Source organism: Meleagris gallopavo, chromosome 3 (assembly GCF_000146605.3).
Source record: "Meleagris gallopavo isolate NT-WF06-2002-E0010 breed Aviagen turkey brand Nicholas breeding stock chromosome 3, Turkey_5.1, whole genome shotgun sequence".
NCBI classification, from domain to species: domain Eukaryota; kingdom Metazoa; phylum Chordata; class Aves; order Galliformes; family Phasianidae; genus Meleagris; species Meleagris gallopavo.
In genome coordinates, this window is record NC_015013.2 from 58,383,799 (window position 1) to 58,403,301 (window position 19,503).

Genomic DNA, 19,503 nt, shown 5'->3' on the forward strand with positions numbered 1-19,503 from the left:
CTCATTAGAACCAATGGATAAAGTATGTTTCCCACCTTGAAGACAGAAATGAATTTAAAATTAACTGTCCCTGAACAAGATTTTCCTTCAAGGGTGTAGATGAGGAGATAAAGATAAATGGAAGGAGTGGGCACACAAGAAGCTCCCTTATATCACATTAGTGCTGGTTTCTTCATTGAGCTGGGCAACTCAGGGAAGTTCTGCCCCTTAGATCTCCTCATCAGTAAAATGTGATTAATGTACTTGCTGGTCTCAAGATTTGTAACAAGCATGAGCTGAGACTCACTCCCGTGAGCACTCGTGTTATTTTATTTGTGCAAAGTAAGTGGGAGCAGAGCGATGTTGTCTAGGAGGACAAGAAGCGCCAACAGATCCCATGGTACCTCAGGAGCAGACCTTCACTTTGCTGTGTGCATTCAGCATTATGGATAGTAGCTAAGCACTAAAGATTTTGACAGCACTTGAAATAATTAAGGAGTCACTTTTTATTCACATTTAAAAATGGCCAAAAGCAAAAATGATGAAGCGAAGCAAAGCAAAGGGATTGCAGGACAGGGAGCTTTTCTGCAGCAGCCTTCGCTGGCACGTCCCTGTTCTTCCTTTCAGGTCCCAGTCGGTGGTGGAAGCCGGCACGCTGAAGCACGAGGACCTGGGGGAAAGCGAGAACACCCAGCCACTGCTGGCCCTGGACTAAGCCCCACATGCTGACCGCAGACATCCAGACCCCACCCACCCAGAAACCACCGAGCACACGATACGCATTCACACGCGTTTCGCTTGAGAACAAGTCCTTCATCTTTCTTCAGCGAGTAACAAGAGCCACCAGCCATCTGCCCATGCAGCCAACGCTGAACAGCCTTTCTATTGACACAGGGTGCGAAGGAAGACGCAGTGGGGGTCTGTCCATATGTAAAGAATTTCATCTTCTTTCCTTTTTGGACTTCTGGCATTAAAAAATTGGAAATGATGGGACTGCCCTCTCCTTTTAAAGAAACCAGTGTGTGTCAGTAGAAGTTTTCCTGAAGCCTCCAGTAGGGACGCTCAATTTTATAGAAGCTAAGGTTAAATGTGTATTAAAGCAAAGCATCTTTAAAGTCTGCACTGTTCAGCGTGGCTCATAGGGCAAAAACAGCATTATCTACAGTGTGTTTGAGATCTGCGGAAGGATTTTGTATTAAAAAAGTAAAAATCAGTGCCAGCATAATGCCATACAACGTGACACTTTGCGATTGCCTCATCCATATTGCTTTTAGGGGGGGTCACTTATTTCAGTATCTAGCAAAAAGGATCCTTAACTTTTGAAACCCTTACAAAACTGTCAGCTAAGTGAAATGAGCTGCGTGGGCAGCAGATATAGACAACTTGGAATGCAATTATTTAATTCTAACGATGTGTTTTTCCACAGGCAACTCGGGAACCCATTAGATGTGTACGTTTGTATGAGAGGGGGTGGCAGGGAGACCCACCGGACACATTCACCAGTGATTAATGGTTCATTCAGATTTTTCATTTAGGCCCCAACCTCAAATAAAAGCTCTGCAGAACCATTTACCCCCTCCCCTCCTGCAGTCAGTGAAAGGTGTAGCCAGAAGGGAATGCTGACTGCTGATGCGGGCCATGAGAAAGGAAAACTTAGAATTAATTATTCAGTACAGGCTTCTGCTAGAAGGAAATGTGGACAAACAGAAGAACTGAAATGCCAAAGATCAGTTTGTTATCTCTCTCTTTGCTCTATGTGCAAGAAGAGTCCCATCCCTTCATTGAAATGGAAATTGGATTAAAGAAATAAAAGAAAAATTGTTATCAAATTGCATGAGCAGTGACTTTATTTCCTAAAACAGTTACAACCACCATACATGCTTTTTGTCTTCAATTTAATTGCCATGCATTGACAGTTGCTAGAACACGGGGTTGGCACCAACATATCAAAGATAACTGCATAAAACATACATATATGAAATAAGATGATAACTCACAGGCTGCACAAGAGTTTTTCATGCAGCTCTGGAGCATCCATCGGATTCATAAGCAATGCTCGGAAAGTGGTGGCCTGGGTCAGCTGGAAATGGTCATCCCTAACAAATGGAGTTACAAAACACTGTCTTCATTCACAGCCCGTTATGCTTGCACAAGGCAGAAAAGACACCCTACAGATCCCATTAACACAACAGGATTGTACCTGCTTGTATGTGTACAGGACAGTCTCATTCACAATAACCTTCCTCTGCAGAAGTGTGCTACTGGGACAAGGCCTGGCCTCCACAGTAGAGAGTCTTTAGGGCAGTGAACGTTCCCAGCAAAGGAGACAGAAAAAGCAGCAAACACACTGAGCAGGGACATTAAACAAATGACTGAGCCCATTTACCTTTGGGTTTTTTTTTCCTATTCCTCTACCCTATGGCATTATAACCCACTACAGAAAGCTGCGACTGGACACAGCTCCCCCTTCCCCAAGGCTCATGAGGACTCTCAGACATTTGGATTGGTCACAGCATGCTTGCTTAAAGCATAATGTAAATCAAACATACATAAAAACAAACAAAACAACAAACCAAGGCAGACACCTACTACACTGCAGCATTAGTGAAGAAATACTTTGGTTTGCAATTTTTCTCTGTTAATACACTTATCTCCACTGCCACTGAATCTTTGTGATGGCCTACACTGCTCATTCAAGTATGTACTTACTACTTTACAAATGCCCTGTGCTGCCATTTCCCTCTGTAAACACAGCTGAAGAATGAAACATTTAAATTGCAGTAGTACTCAATCTGAAAAGCATTTCCATTCACTTCATCCATTGGTATTTCCAATATTTAAAAAGCTTTTCCAACATGAAATACTGGATGGCAAAGAGGAGTAACTAAAATAACATACTACTTATTCACTGCCTAATTTCTGTGTTTTGCTATATATATATATATATATATATATATGTATTCACCATTTTTGTATCTAATCCAATAAATGAATCTAACAAAAAGAGATGGTCTCAGAAGAGAGACTACTCTTGACAGGTAGGCAGAGAGCAGAATCACTTCAGTGCTGCAGCAGCTATTCACAAGAAACCTTGTCACATTCAAGGCACTTAAGATATCAAACGGTCACTATGTCACTACACAGTTTAATGAACAGTGCCACTCAGGCACACACACATTCTAGGAAGATAACTTTGATCTATTTGCCAATTGCAATCTGTATATATAAAGCATGTGACTTCAAAGGAACGATCAGGACAGCATGTTTTCTTATAAATAAAGCTCCAAAGTTTTTACCATTCCTTTAGTGTTCACTCTGTGCTATAGAAACTAAAATGCAATATTAATAAAAGCATTTCTAAGCCACTAATTTTGGTTTAAACAGTTCTTGATTACTTCATTACAAACTATGTCTTTATTTTATAGAATAGCAAAATAGTTTATAATTTCTACTGCTTGATAAGTGTATGGAGATACAAAGCACAGCCCAGCTCAACAACTACCAGGATTACTTTTTTTCTTATTGTACTACGACTCCTTAATATAAAAAGTACATTATTTCCAGTTTTATACATAATTCTTGTAAAGCCTCCAAAAGTATTTTTATATTTTCTAAAGTGTGAAACTTATAAATCTTTCTCAGTTTCCATGATTATTCACAGAGAACTGTCACCTTACAGCAGATGGTACTCTGTGTTATCGCTGATATGGACAACACATTAAAGTCTAATTACCACTGCTACCTAAAACTGACTCTTGATCAGAGAGGGCTTATCAGTGTGTGTTCCATTTATTTTTTAATAGTCAGAAAGGAAATTAAAGTGCACACCTCCAGAAATGGGTTACAACAGCTTATGTGCAATTGTCATGCGTTACATGGCATTACAAGATTACTTAATAAAATACAAAGTCTGAAGAAGTATTCAATTTATGGGAATGCAAGGCTGCTGCCTATATTTTTGCCTAGCAAATATGGCAATCATGCAGCATGTGCTGTTTATACTTACAATACTTAGGCACCATGATGTAGTACAAAATCATAGAACATTAAGCAAATAAGACAACTGTTCAGAGTCCTTTAAACCATGAGGCCAAAGCTCCGAAGACTCAGTAACCCTCATGTCTCCTTGCTTAGTACCTGTCTCTCACAACCCTCACTAGTGATGCCACTGCTCTTGATGAGGTTGAGCAGACCCGAGCATCCTAGCACACCTATCCATTTCCACTGGCTTTGCAGGTGAGTAGATCACAGCTGGTTTCAAACATTATCTGTGCAAACTCTGGTTAATTTGTTAGTGTTCTTAGAAATAAACAGTGGAGGCTTCTGCACCTTCCATCTCCCATCAAACAGTGAGGAACCAAAAGAACAGCCAACTGCTTAAACATCGAGGATTTCTCTCTTAAAAATAAGGCTTTTTTAACATACAACAAACTCTGGGTAGCAAATACAGAGTATACTGTAAATTATGCTGTGATAACACTGCTTCCGGACTGTACCATACATTTCAAGAAAAGGAAAACACCACTAGGTCAATTCAACATCTTCCAATGTCACATTACAAAATTGAAGTTTACCTGCTAAGAGAACTATTTTGTTTTAGAAGGACAACGCTCTACTAAGAAGCAGAGTATGCAAGTTTCTGTTTGTATTTCTAGGAAGGCAAGAGAAGGCCGCAGGAGGCAAAATGAAATCTGTTTATATACTACTTTTGTTGTGCTACAGCACAATGTACAATATATGCTTATAGCTAGAGATGCACTTTGTATATACATTATTTTTAAAAATAGTGGTTGATTGAAGAAGATCTGTTCATAATTATGCTAGAAAATAGTTATTCAGGTAGAAAAACAACAAAACACACAATCCATTCACATTCTCTAGAGTTGATAACATAGGGACATGTTTTATACCTAAAGCAGTTAACGTTACAACTGCACAATGATTATCAAAGCTGATTGGATGCATGTGTCTATAAATACCATACCTGCTGCTTCCCAGAGAGAAGCCCGGGAAGTATTTCCCAGATGTATTATTGCAAACCTTGTGCCTGAACGTGGCCAGGCAGGTAGATGACTGTTTTTGAACACATTATACAGGCATGGTAAAAACATCTGCACATTTCTCAGCTTGAAAATCCAGACCTGTATTGCTCCTTGACAGATAAGATCTGTATTCTCAGACTTGCAGCCTGAAAAACAATACGTATCAGTGCTATATCAGTATGAACCAAACATGGCTTTTTTTTTTTTTTTGTCTTTTTTTTTTTTTCTTTCTTTCTGTTTTTTAAATCCAAGTCCTCTGTGATTGTAGAATGTCATTATCTCTTTTAACCTTTACAACACTAGCATTCTTCATATGCTGTATAAATTAATCCTGCATGTTTCTTTTTGCATACTCTGTCAGGTTAAAGCTCCTCTGGCTCTCCACATCAGATATAATCCCTTAAATAGCAGGAAGGGTTCGTCTCTGTTGTGCTGTTAACTCAGGATGCCACACATCAACAATGAATATCAGACGATAACTTTCAGCATCCTGCCACACTTCGTGCTCGAAAGAGTCATCAAAAATAAGAACCTTCCCTTCTTCCCAGGTTCTGCAACACAAAAAGAACATGCTTTAGTGCAGTATTTGAAGTGCCATGACACATGCAAGCTATACATCAGCTCTGAGGATGTTCTCCTACATGTGAGAACCATTTAAACGTTATATGTTGCACAGTCAGGAATTCAGTACCTAATGTTAATATACTGGAGTATCAGAGATTTAATTGAAATAAACTACAGGAAGATCGTCTAATGAAGTATTATTGAGAGATTGTTTTTTCTCCCTCTGCCTAGTTATGGCCACATGTGCCCACAGACATTTGCAATATTTGTTATTTACATAATTTTTAAGAGTTTAGTCCAATAAGCTAGGAGTGTTCATCAAACTCAGGGGCATAATACCGGTATAGTAATCTTCTCCCTCTTTTCTAATCAGATATACACTCAGTGAGTAATGGAAACTGATGGAATGATGAGCAATATGGCTTGAAAATAAATTACTTTAAATGTTTTTTGTTTTTTTTTTTCCTCTGAAAACCAGAACAACACAATTAGGTTCTGATCCTGCTTTATAATTTGAGTGAATATAAGTCATATCCTATAAATCCATTCAAAGCACATTCAAGAGTCTAAGAATTTTTCTTCATAGGAAGGCCGCAGTGATATAGCATGCATTGATTCAGGTTATACTGTTAACGTTGAACTGAAAGCACGAGAACACACAATTTAAACCCCCTCTGCTTGCCAAGTACCACTAAAGCAGAGATCACTAAAGTGGACCTAAGTACTCTGGCTTACTGTTCACTGTTATACGTAAAGCCAAGTTGTAACAATGGAATCTTTCCAAGATCTGTACCTCTGTTAGGCTCAAAAAGGGAAACATGACTTACACAAACCAGCTAATTTTTAAGCACCTCCACTGTTTGAAAAATTAAGACAATGGCCAGATTTAAAAGCCACAGCAAGAGCAAATGGAGATGGGAAATATCACTGGAATCCGCATTTCTTTCTGTTTTATGAAGGATAAAATCACAGAACAATTTAGGCCGGAAGAAACTTCAGAAGGTCATCTGTTCCAAGCCTCTGCTGAGAGCAAGACTTACTGCAAAGTTGGATGCAGTGTTGAAGCCAGATGAGATATCTCAGTTTCTCATCTAGTGGAGTTTTTAATATCTACAATGATGGGCATCACCTCTCTGAACCTCTTCTTGAGTGTCACATGCTCCAGCTTTTTCTTGTTCATCCTCCACAGAAGTCACTTCAACTTATCAATGACTTTCTTGCACAGAAGTGTCCCAAATCAGAGACAGTACTATAGATGCAGTGTTTGGAGTGCAGAAGAGGGAAAAAATTGCTCCCCTCAAATTGATTCATATGCACTTACTAATACAGTTCAGTGTGAGGTTAGCCTTCCACCACAAGAGCACATGTTCAACATGCCTACTAGGACTCTTAGCCCTTTTCAGTAAAGCTGCTTTCTAGCCAGTGCCCACCCAGCCTATACTGTTATCTGTTAGCAGATTGCAGGGCTTTCCCTTTGTTGAACTTCATGAAGCTTCATTTCCCCCACTTCTCCAGCCTGTTGAGATCTGAATTCATAATTTTGAAGAGATTTAAAGCCTGGTTACCTGCAGCCTTAATACTGCAAAAATCAGCATATGAGCAGAGAACATAAGAGTCATCACACTGTCTGCCTTTCAGATCACAGTCTTGCCTACTCCATTTAGATGCAAGTAGGCAGTTTGTATTACATAGCTTGCCTGACATAAAGTTAGGTAGTGGTACAAAAAGCAAATTTATTTTACATCGCAGCAAGACAGAAGCATTTGTTTGATTATTCATTGAGTCTCATCTGAAGGGATACAACAGTCAGTCAAGTCAGTAACAACCAATGTTACTTCCTAAAGCCATCCTACTATGAATGCATAATCAAGTATTTCAACACGAGAAGCAGTTTATGAGCATTGATGCCCTGAAAGGAAATTAGAAACTGTGAACAGTAGTGATGATAAAGAAGCAAAGATCTTGTCATCAAAGATGGAAATAAATCGCTTAGCTCATTCAACTATGTTCATTCAAATGGAAAACAATTTTCTGTTAAAAAAAAAAAAAATATCAGTGAAAAATGAGATCTGGATTCCTAAGTCACTTAGGTATTTTTGAGCATTTAAGTCAAGAAAAGCAAAACTTAGCTATCAACATTTATGGGGATGTCCTGTAATGCTCTGAAGGAAAGTGGAAATTGAAATAGGATTATTTCAGTTGAAACGATAATCTAAACATATTTTCAGTGGGCAACCAGCATAACACTGAAATACTGCCTTGAAACGAACACTGAAGGCCCACGTAATTACCTTTTGCAGGTTTTAAGTATGATCATGTATTTTTTTCTGCTACAGAGTCAGCTATCCAATAGGAAAAATGTTTTATGTCATATTGGCTTTGCGTCTCTGATTCTCTGCTACTGCACTAGAATTACATTGGTATTACTCAAGTCAATGCTGTAATGTGGTAAAGAATCGTGGATTTTTTTGTTGTTTTGATTTTTTTTAAATGTTTATTTTTGATTAAACAAAGTCCAAACAGCACTGCGCTAAATATCCTGAAAGTGTAAGCCTACTTAAAGACAACAGAAACTCCAAGTATCCAGATGAAATAGCTTCAGAGGTTACAAGCTGTATCTATCATTTGCATCAATCATACTGGGATGAGCTGTTTTGCATAACAAAGAAGTCATAAAGTTGACAGAACTATTAGCCCTTTTTGCATAGATTACAAAACCCACTAGTATGCAAATAAGTATTTTCCAGATGTCTTCATGGTATCAGAAACACTTCACAGTGGGACCACAGGGACAACAGTACTCTGGCATGATGCTAAGCCACTTTGGAGTAGTTTTATATCACCTGTTCAGCTCTTATGTCACCCCTCGCAGGTGAGATTTTGGATTGACTTCTGCTTAAGGCTGTAATTCTGCATCTTCGTTTCAAAACACGATTACCACATCTGACAGATGTTTGATTTCTGATAGCTAGATATTATTTACCTACCATTTCTGCACACTGTTCCCTAGGTTTTCCTTCAGACTTCAAAACACCCCAATGACCTTATATTACTATAGCCGTGCTGAATAACAATGAGGTGCACAAGCTCCTGGTAGCAATCAAAAGATTCTCTTGCAGGTAACAGAGTAAATCACAGTACTAGATAGAGCTGAGTTGCCTGTCCATCAAAGAATGAGCTGCATAGTAGCATTGTCCCTCTAAACATACACTGGGTGACACAGAACTAATGGGTACAAAATTTTCTACACTGTGCATGCAGCAATGGGACAGGAAGCCAAAGAAGGATGGCATCAAAGCCCTGTCAAACCTTCATACTTGTGCCAGCTCTCCTGTTTGAAACCACTAGCTTCCTAATGTTCTGTTCGACTAGGAGAGGAGAAAATGAAAATGCTAAAGATACGATTTCTTCCTGATGTAATTTCTTTCCACAGCAGTTCACCTCTATCGGCTTCTGTGAGTAACAGGATGTAAAAGCATCTTTTCATTGCCATTACTAGGCATACTTTAAATGAAAACCCTCTCTTCGAATGTATAGCTCTTGCCAAAATCAACTGAAGTTAGCACATTCCAGCACAGGCTGTGGTCACCTCTTGAATGTGAGTTTTACATTTCAAATGAGTGAGTTGGATGCATAAACATGAACCTAGTTCAGAAGCCTAGATACTGAGTGAAATGCTCTGACTGCAGCACACCAGCAACAACAGACATTTCTCCACTCTGCTCTGACACATCCTGGTGTTGAGGAACCAAGGGGGTAGTTAAGTTCATTTTCCACACCACTATCCCTTCTGTTCAGATTAAGGCAAAGAAGAGTAGTCAGCTACAATAACGAGGTCAGTTGTGGACACCTGCTACCTTGGAAGGGAATCAAAATCACCACTTTGTTTACACAGGCACAGAATAGCCACCTGTGATAATGCCTTTCAGTCACCGTAGATCTGAATTCACAATAATGTTCAACAGTTAAAAGAATTCATGTTTTCCTGTTAATCCATTAGCCCATTAGGTATCTCTACCTTCATCCCAATGTCTATCTTAAACTTGTTTTGGATACTGGATTGAAATGATGGAAACAAGCATATTTGTCACAACCTAGGCAGTGTAGGTTTTATAGTTTAACAGTCTGACATAGTCAGTGTTATGTTGGCAGGAACCCTAACAAATCTCTAGTAACATTTTTAACAGTTGCATAATTGCATCTACAAAAATTATAAAAATTTCTTGTTGTAGTTATTTTCAGATGTTCTGGAAAAAATCTTTGCCACATATTGCAGTCATGCAAACAGGAGTAGAGTTTCATTTCATCATATCAAATATTACTGTACAGTAGTACCACAAAAAGAATTCAAAGTCAACATTTGTTGCACTCAGATGCTATAGACAAAATATGCAGTATTCCAAATAAATATATTGAGATACCAAGTGTTATTAGAAGTCCAGCTAATTGTGCAAGTTAAGTCTGTGAAAAGTGATACAGTTAATATTTTTAAACACAGGAAAATATAGTATCACATAAAAATTCAACTGGAATATTTTTTAACTAAATTATCTTGAAACAGAATGAATGCTAGGAATAGGGTTTCTGCAGAAATGCAATAGTATTTGGTTACAGTGGTGAAAACAGGGCAATAGCTGTTGCTCTGTAAGTAAAGAGCATAGAATTCAAAGTCAAAATTAAAACAAACAAACAAACAAAAACTAAATAACAAACACAAATCAAAGAAAAAATAGATCAGATAGAACAACTCTTTTGGCAAGCATATTAGATTGGCATTGTAAAGGTAAACACAGATTTCATGGACAAAAAAACATTTTTTCCCACACTAACACAGAAAGAGCAGCTATGTCTCTAAAGATTCTTCTGGCATTGTTTGTTTGACAACTGACATGGATATGCTTATACCAAGAGCGAGGGTGCAAGTTGCCTGCTTAAAGAAATACATAGCACCTCCTGATCAGTAGAACATCCTTTTTTTTTTTTTTTTTTTTCTTCCTTTTCATTAGACACATTACCACATATCTTTTCAGGGCTGAGGATGGTAGAGGAAAATTAATAACAACAAAAACAGCCAACGAACCAAATATCCCAGACAATACCTGTTTTCCTGGGCACATCGAATTCTGCAGCCTTCTTTAGGTATCACTAAGCCCAAGTGCATCCTTAGCCGACAATTGGTGGGCCCTGTGTGGGGCCAAACGTGAGTTCCTGGAAGCATGACAGAATATTTGATCTGCAAGAAGAGAGAGAAGCCTTCAGCAAGGTCATTTTCACAACCGTACTGCTTTGAGTTCAGGACTTCATTACATCTCTTCCACTATGACATCACCTTCTGTGAGTCTCAGCAATACTTGCGTATTCCCACATCCTGAAGGTGTTCAATACTGTGTTGTGCATGTATATTTTTCGTTTTGGGCTGAAATGAATAATCTCCTGTGTGTCAGTAGAAAAACATCCTATATCCAATGTAAGACCTGCAGACACGCTTAATATCTAAAAGGATGGTCTACAGGAGGCACAAGACATGGCCAGAGTGACTGGCTGGTAGTCACTCTCAGATCACAATGGGATTAGGAAGGCTATTGAAAGTCTTAGCTGAAGCAACCATGTGATGGAGTTCAGGATCATGGGGATAGGGAGACAGGCAAAAAGCTGGAGTACTACCCACAGCTTTGGGAGAGCAGACTGGTTTATTCAGGGATCTGCTAGGAAAAATATCAAAAAACACAGTGCTGGAGAGAAGAGCAGTCTAGGTAATTTGGTTTACTTTTAAGGATCACGTCCTCCAAGCTCAAGAACAGTCTATCCCCACAGTTAAGAAGCACAGAGATACTGAAAAGCTGAAATAAAGAGAGGAAGCATACAAGAGAAAAAAGCAGGGTGAGATTATCCCAAAAGGACATACTCAGAGTGTGCAGGGATGAAAGAAAGTCAAGGCTCATCTGGTGAGATCTAGAGGTTAAATTGAAGGGCATCATTAAAGATTTCAACAGATTCAACAGCAGTAAAAGGAAGTATAGGAAAAACACAGGCCCACGGCTGAATGTGGCAGGAGATCTGACGACAAAGCCCATGGAAAAGGCTAAGGCACTAGATGCCTTTTTTGCCTCAGTCTTTACTGCTAAGATTGACCTACAGGAATCCCAGACACCTGAGAACAATGGAGGAGACTGGTGCAAAGACTTACCCTCATGTTAAGGAACATTAAACAAACTCAAAAAATCATTTCATAGACCCTAGCAGGTTTTAATCAGGAGTACTGAAGGAGCTGGCTGATAATGTCAAAAGGCCACCCTCAATCTCTGAAAGGCTACAGCAGGGGAGGTTCCTAGGGACTGTAAGAAAGCAAATGTTCATGTCATTAGTGTGGGCAACAAGGAAGATCTGAGGAACTACAGTCAGTTTCATCTTACAGATGGAGCAAGTAATCCTGGAAGCCATTTTCAAACACATGAAGGAAAAGGTGGTTGGGAGCAGTCAGCATGGATTTACAAAGGGGAAATCATGCTTAACCAGCTTTCTAGTGAGATGTCTAGCTTGATGGATGAGGGGAGATTGGTGGGTATTGTTTAGCTCAACTTTTGTAAGGCTTTTGACATTGTCTGCCAATAACATCCTCATTGACAAACTGATGAAGTGGAAAATAGGTAAACTGACAGTGAAGGAGGCTGAAAACTGACAGTTCAGACAGGCTCAAGGAGCTGTGATCAAAGCACAACACCCACAGCTCACCAGAGGTATACCCCAGGGTTCAGTATTGGGTCCAACACTGTTTATGCTTCACTAATGTCCTGGATGAAGGGAAAGAGTACATCTCTTGTCAAGGATAGAATATTGAGGAGAAAAGACTGGTACACCAATTTTTTTTTGCTGTCATAAGGGTTTTGACAAGTTGGAAATTGGAAGAAACACAAATCTCATGAAGTTAAACAAAAAAATGAAAAGTCCTGCACTAGAGAGAAATAACTATGCATCACTAGCTATAGAACAGCTGTCTGGAAAACAACTTCACAGAAAAAAAGAACTCAGGGTCCTTGTAAACAACAGCTTAAAACAATGTGTTCTTGCAGTAGAGAAGGCCAAGAGCCTCCTGGGCTGCCTTTGGCAGAACCTTGCAAGCAGGTTGAGGGAGGTGATCCTTACTCTCAAGCACTCTCAGCGATGGGTCCAGTTCTGGGCTACTCACTCCAAAATAAACATAGACGCATTGAGCAAGTCTAGTGAAGGGTCACAAAGATAAGCAATGGCCTCTGAAATGTAAGGGAATGCTGAGAGAGATGGGAATGCTCAGTCTGCAGAAAGGAAGGCTCAGCAGGGATATTATCATTGTGATTCTACAAGGGCCCAGTGAAAAGGATGAATGTTATGTGACAGTGGTGAGGAGCACCTTTTCAGGGTAGGACAGGGTAGCTTTGTTAAATCCTGTTATTTTTAAGACATTCCCAACTTTCCAATTACAACAAAATGAGCATAAAAGAATGTGTGCCTAATGCCTGAGGTTTGATCTTACCAGTGATATCTTACAACAGCAAGCAATAAGCTCCAGTGGCTGTGGCACACACAGATGCTCCATTACACTGCCTCTGCTACAAGTGAGATACATTAGCTTGTTTACCCTATCAGACTCTGAAGAAACTCAAATAACTGCTACTACTGGCTATGGAGGGAAGTTACTGATATTCCACAGAAATACTTCTATAATGCTAGAAATACTTGCATTGTGGAATTATTACTGTCATGTATGTAATTTGCCTGCACATATCTGTTTAGATATGTCTGTGAGATATATATACATAAACACACTGCACCCAAGAATTACATGTACATCATCAAATATTCCTGAACTACAGACAGGTTATACTGTGGTTGAAAACTAAAGCTATGAGGAGTTTTACTGGGGTACACTGGGGTGCCAAAAACGATGAACACAGAAGTAGCTTTTTGCACTCTGGGATAAATTTGTTTTCAGTTGTGGATGCCACAGAAAGCAGTTTTCTTGGGATTTGCCACACTGATTGTAATGATTTCTTTCATCAGTTACATTCACTTCAACCAGCTTCTCTAACAAACTAATGAAACAACAGCCTTATTCACTGTCATAACACTGGCCATTCAGTGTTCTTCTGCACAAAAGCAAGTCTAATGAAAGAACTGGACACTTACACAAAAGACTCAGGATTATGCACTGCGTTTTTCAACTTCAGTATCCTTCCTTTTGCTTGCTAAAGCTTACAGGTTTAATAATTTCTTTGGAAAAAAAAATTCTGATCTACAGAATCAGTTGTTATCACTGTTGGGCCATTCAGTCGCATAGGTATATTTGATCCCTAGAATAGAAATCTTCTGCATGATTTAATGAGGTTAATTTGTAGCAGAGTAATCAGCATAGACCAGGTACATGAAACTAATTTTGTTGACATCCAAGGACACAGCCCATGGATGTAAAGTTTCTTTCCTTTATGCGACCAGCGGTACTGTTTGGCCTCTGTGAGGTTACTCTCATTCCATCTAACGCAGCCAGACTGGGGTAAGTATGCAAAGGTTATCATAGCAAGAGTCTGGCTCCCTGATTTAGTTTTGTGCATTCAGCTGAGAGTAAGCATTGGCAAACTTGGGTTAGAAAGGATCTAGCCCAACAACCTGCTCAAAGCACGGTTAGCTGTGTGTCACAATAGATCACTTAAGACTAAGTTTAGTAATTTATTACCACCAGTTGACCCACAGTAAACAACTACTTACCCAGCATGAGCTCCTTATGATCACAAGAAAAACTGGTTCAACTAAAAATTCCATGAGAAACCTTTAGCTAATGTATTTTATCTTGTATTTGCTGAAGGCTTTTACAGTATTAACTTTGTTGTGTGTCTGTGGCATCGCTAAATACACCAAGTTCACATGCCCTTCTATACACATTCCTCAGCATCACCTGCTCCCAGCCTTAGGGATTTGCAAAAACAAAGAAGTTTGCCAGGTACCTGTCCTCTTCGGCAGCCCGTAGCTTCTGGGAATCTTTCCAATAAAGCACACGTTTTTGGAACACCTTTACAAGCATTCGCATTTTTTCTTCCTAGTGAAAATAAGTGATGTAGCACTAATAAATGCAATGAACAAACAGTCCCTTGTTTTCTACTTTGCAGAACAGCAACAAATCTGCCAGGGAGCTGACACCAAAATCAGTAAGTATTCATAATCACATTTCTCAAATTATGAAACAGAAATGCCAGCTTACATGTTGTAATGTCAGAGTAGCTTGCCATTTCTTTGCTTTTAAATTATTTGAAAAGAGTAAGCTTTCTACCTATTCAAACGTGACTCTAAAAGTATGGTTATGTTTTTGTTAGTGATTAAGTACATCATTAAAGTATAATTGTTAAAAAGACAAATAATGCCAACAATATTATATCATTTCACCATTTATTTAGATAGACCTTGGCCATTAATATTTTATCTTACAGGACTTTTTCACATGTAGAGTCTTTTAAGAAATTCAAGTCATCTCAGTAATTAAACTTGCCACTGCACGGTGACAAGCAGGTTTTTTAGAGCTCAGATTCTTTTGCCCATACCATTTTTCTGAACAACGGACCTCACCTAGTGGGCAATAACATTGAGGATATGTCTTCTGCTTTCCCGTCCTCCCTCAGGATGATCTCTACTATGCATTACCATGCAAAATTTTGGCAGCCCTGTCATGAGGTGAGTGTGTTACCCTGAATGGATTGTTAGAGGAGACTGTGGGCAATAAGAATCCTGTCCACTGTCAACGGGGTCTCAGACAGTATTCTATTAGCTACCTTCCCCTGCAGACTTAAAGAACAGGTTCAATGATTTAAAAAAAATAAAACATTCAGGAAAAACTCCTTTTTATACTATATTAATCTGAGAAAGTGAAACTGGGGAAAGAGAAATACAAAATGTTTTACCTTGTTGCCATAAAGTAAACTGACTCCAGTCTCCTTTTTCTCGTAGATTTTCATCTTCAGGCAAAAAGAGGCTTCTTTTTTTATCCATCACATCAAGCCCCTCATCTCGAATGAGCTTCCAGTTTTTTTCTAAGGACTGTTATGAAAGCCGTGTTACTGCACTGAAAACTTACTGCATTTCACTTTTTAATTTTTTTTTTGCTTCCATTTTTAACTTTCTAATTAAAAAAGCACACACACACACACACACACACACACACACACAAGTATTCATCATTATTATCAAGTTTCCTTATACGTACCTATTTCCTTCTGTCACGCTAAAGCAGGAACAATTTTCACAGCATTCTTCAGATTCAATTATACTCGTATTAACAACTTCAATGGTCCCCAGACTCTTTGCAGAGAAATGACCTTACTTGCTCTGGTTAGCTGAAGGGCTCTTTAACAGATGACTTTATATTGCAAGCTAAAAAGAGTACTGGTCTTCTCAAACTTAGCACATGCTACTTAGAAGCTCTCTTGCAACTGGAAAACCATTGTGTAAACTGAAACTCCAAGCGTTGATAGAACATCTCAGTTCCAAGAGGACAAATGCAAACAAGCTACTTCAGTTGACAGCTCTGATTTAAACCTTCAAAAAGGTCTGCAAAGATGCACTTACACATTGTGATGCTATTGAAAATGATCAAATACAACTTGAAATGTCAGGTGACAATTCATGGATACAACTATTAACAATGTGTAAGCTACCTTGTACTTCATACACACCAAACCCACAAGATTGTAGAATTAACATGTCTCCTCTGCTGCCTTAGGACATTCTATTTGTAAAAATCAGGCAGATTAGAAAACCTTGCATTCTGCCAGTAGTAAGTCCGTTTAATGTTACAGTAACAAAATTGAGAAACTCACAGCTTCACAATGGATCTAGATAATAATGACATGACTTTCATTTCCCAGCTACTTACTTTACTTGCTAAACCTTATTTTGGCTGAATAGTTTTCATTTTGTCTTTGGGCTCCCGAACAAAGCACTTCTGTAAGATATTTTCAATCAATTTCATACAGCAAACAAGCTGTGTTCCCACAACGTATCTGTACAGTGCATAAAGTCAAATAAAACTCCAACGTCTCTGTAACAGAGGTCAGACAAGGTGATGTAATTGACCCTTTTCAGCCGTAAATTTCATATGGTTTTAGCCTTTCCCATTTAAACTGAACACTTGTATCCTGCAAAACGGATCATACACTGAAATACCATAAAAGGCTCAGGGAACAAAGTTATGGCTGGAACACGCTGTCTGTAATACACAGACTACCTCTCACTACAGTCTTTTTAGGCCTGTTAAGGTCTATGAAAACTAGCATTGCACTTCTCTTATTACTGTATTCTCTCTCTCTCTTTTTTTTTTTTTCCTCTAGCAAACTACATTCTCTCATCCATCAATAAAAGTGAAAATTATTCATTTTCCTGCTGCAGTCATCCTATTCTCTCCCACTGATGGATTTCCATAACTCTCCTTCAGTGGCTGACATTAAGAAGAAATGTTTTCAAGAATATCTTTGTAAAACTGATTTTTCTGAAATATAGGATATAAAATAGATTTAAAAATTCCAGGTAATCAATGATTCGATGCTACCTTTTCTACAGGAGGAAATGCTAGCTTGAATACTTTTTGTACAGGCTGGAGAAAAGAAACAAATGAAAAGCTTGCATTTATATAGACCTCTTTTAACAGCAATACAGATAAACAAAACTGGAAAACTTTGAAAAATAATACAAACACATCCCAGTTTCCTCAGATACTTAATCCTTTGCCTGGAAAAACGTAAGGAGTTTTCATCCATGCAGATTAAAAGGTGGATGAAGAGCACTGGTAGTTCAAGTTGTCGTCCTTAATGGCAGCTTTGTCACTGCTAATTATTCACAAGTGACCAGCTGAAAGTCAGCCTGCAAAGTTCTGTGACTGTCCTTGTCTTTAAAACTCCTTCCCTAGCACTTTTGCATCCAAGTGATTTGAATACATATCATTGATTTTGAGCCAACTCCTCTCAGTGGTTTCAGATGTAAGTGCCACTGAAATCAATAGTCTTTCTGTATTCTTGAGAAACTGGACCCTCATCTATAATACAAACTGATAATGCTTTAGTATGAGTAATTCACAAGTCCTAGGTAGAAGGGAAGGTTACAGAAGTCCAAACACAGCTCAGCCCTAATCTCTCTGATGTTACAGACTCTTAGGCATACACTGAATGGCAGGAACAAATGGATGAGGCCAGGCTCTTCTCGGTTGTAAGCAGTGATAGGACAAGGAGCAACGGCCTAAAACTTCAGCATACGAAGTTCCATATTAACATGCAGAAGAACTACTTTGCAGTAAAGGGTGACAGAGCACAGGAACAGGCTGCTCAGAGACAATGTGGAGTCTCCTTCTATGGAGATATTCAAGACCTGTCTAGATGCCTATCCGTGTGAACTATTGTAGGGTACCTGCTTTAGCAGGGGGTTGGACTCAATGGTCTCTTGAGATCTCTTCCAAATCCTGCAACTCTGTGATTCTGCAAATGCATAAAACCATTAAAACACAGTAGCTAAGCTGAGGACTTGGATTGCAGGCTACTGATCCAAGAGTTAGTATCTACAGAAAAAAATATGTTCACGCTCTATAATATGTAAGGACACAAGCCTCAGGTTGCAACAGATTCATATTATATTTGGTGCAATATTTTTCTTTCAAGTGAAGGATCAGGTGGTGAACAGCATTTGGAGCATATGTACTTGTTTCTTACCAGCTGATTCCCATAAACCTCCATATGGCTTTTTAAATACAGTTCCTAACAATAATGGAACTTTACAGTTGCTTTACATCTGGCAATAGCATAGATTTTATTGGCAAAGAAATTACAATATTTAAACAGGGATTTCTTAATATTGTTTTATTTTTATGTGTGACTATATTAAAAATGTTTATTCTGTGCTATCAAGCACTTTTCAAGGCACAGTCATAAATGCCACAGACAGAGATTAAGAGTTTAGTACCCCCCATGTGAGGCATAACCACTGACCACATGTGCATTTTAATCCATGGAGCTATAAAGTAAAATAACGGTAAGTCTCCAATCCCTTTCACTTTGTTACTAAAACAGAGTAAGAAAGCATTCACAATAATCACAGTTTGGGGAATTCTGATGACCTCCAGTCAAGGGCCAGTTTTTAAAGCCATCTAAAATAATTCCTTGCACTCATTCAGTTGCTCGCAGTGCTTAAACATCAGCAGGCGTAAGCATCAACTTGCTCTTTTCAACACAAAGCTCTCTTAAGCATCCAACCACACTTTAAATGCACGTTTCTGTTAATTTTCATCATGAAATATGAGTGTCCAGATTGTATTAGCCAGACTACCTAGTCCTAGATGTCTCTCTACCAAAAACATTATGGATATGTGTTGTTGCCAGTACTTTCATTCTTTCTGTATTTTTGTTGCTGCACTTGAGACTTTTAACTAATGAAGTCTAAACAATCAGTGAAAATTGTCTATACAAGATCCACTCTAATCAATAAGCTCTTCACTGTAGTACACTGTTGGCAAAGCATCCTCGTAGTCCTTTACAAAATCATAAGATTCAAAATGAGGAAAGGACAAAGTTACCTAGATCATTTCCCATGTATTAGTTTCAACCTGGTGAAAAGCGTGTGAGACACAACAGCACTGCAATTCTTTATTTATTATTCTCACCGATTACCAGAACAGAAAAATAATGCTATACTGAGATTCTACAAAAGACAACAGAGATAATGCAAAAAACTAAGACAGACCTGGAAAGGAAAGCTAAGTGCCTCAGGGTAGGTTTTTGAATATAAAAACAAAATTACTTTTTAACTGAACTCAACAATAAATGTATTGAATCTCCAGATCCAAAGCCCTCAACTACTATGGATCAGAAACATTTCCGCGTTAAGTCCCTTGACACACTTCCTAATTTAAAGGTTT

General features: G+C 38.7%; 2 protein-coding genes across 8 annotated transcripts in view; one reads left to right on the forward strand and one right to left on the reverse strand.

The window, feature by feature from the left end:
• CLVS1 (clavesin 1) overlaps nucleotides 1-1,357 on the forward strand; it is an 83,894-nt gene extending 82,537 nt beyond the window's left edge. The window contains exon 5 of the mRNA XM_003205070.4: nucleotides 607-1,357. Within this exon, the coding sequence (XP_003205118.1) occupies nucleotides 607-694 (88 nt within the window). The 3' untranslated portion in view covers nucleotides 695-1,357. The remainder of the gene's footprint in view (nucleotides 1-606) is intronic.
• Nucleotides 1,358-1,800: 443 nt separating this feature from the next.
• The window catches only part of ASPH (aspartate beta-hydroxylase), a 102,686-nt gene continuing 84,983 nt past the window's right edge, over nucleotides 1,801-19,503 (reverse strand). For all 7 annotated transcript variants that reach the window (XM_010708966.3, XM_010708969.3, XM_010708968.3 and 4 more), the window contains 4 exons: nucleotides 15,509-15,644; nucleotides 14,561-14,652; nucleotides 10,685-10,818; nucleotides 1,801-5,572 (listed from right to left, as the gene is read on the reverse strand). In XM_010708966.3, the coding sequence (XP_010707268.1) occupies nucleotides 5,422-5,572; nucleotides 10,685-10,818; nucleotides 14,561-14,652; nucleotides 15,509-15,644 (513 nt within the window). In that variant the 3' untranslated portion in view covers nucleotides 1,801-5,421. The remainder of the gene's footprint in view (nucleotides 5,573-10,684; nucleotides 10,819-14,560; nucleotides 14,653-15,508; nucleotides 15,645-19,503) is intronic.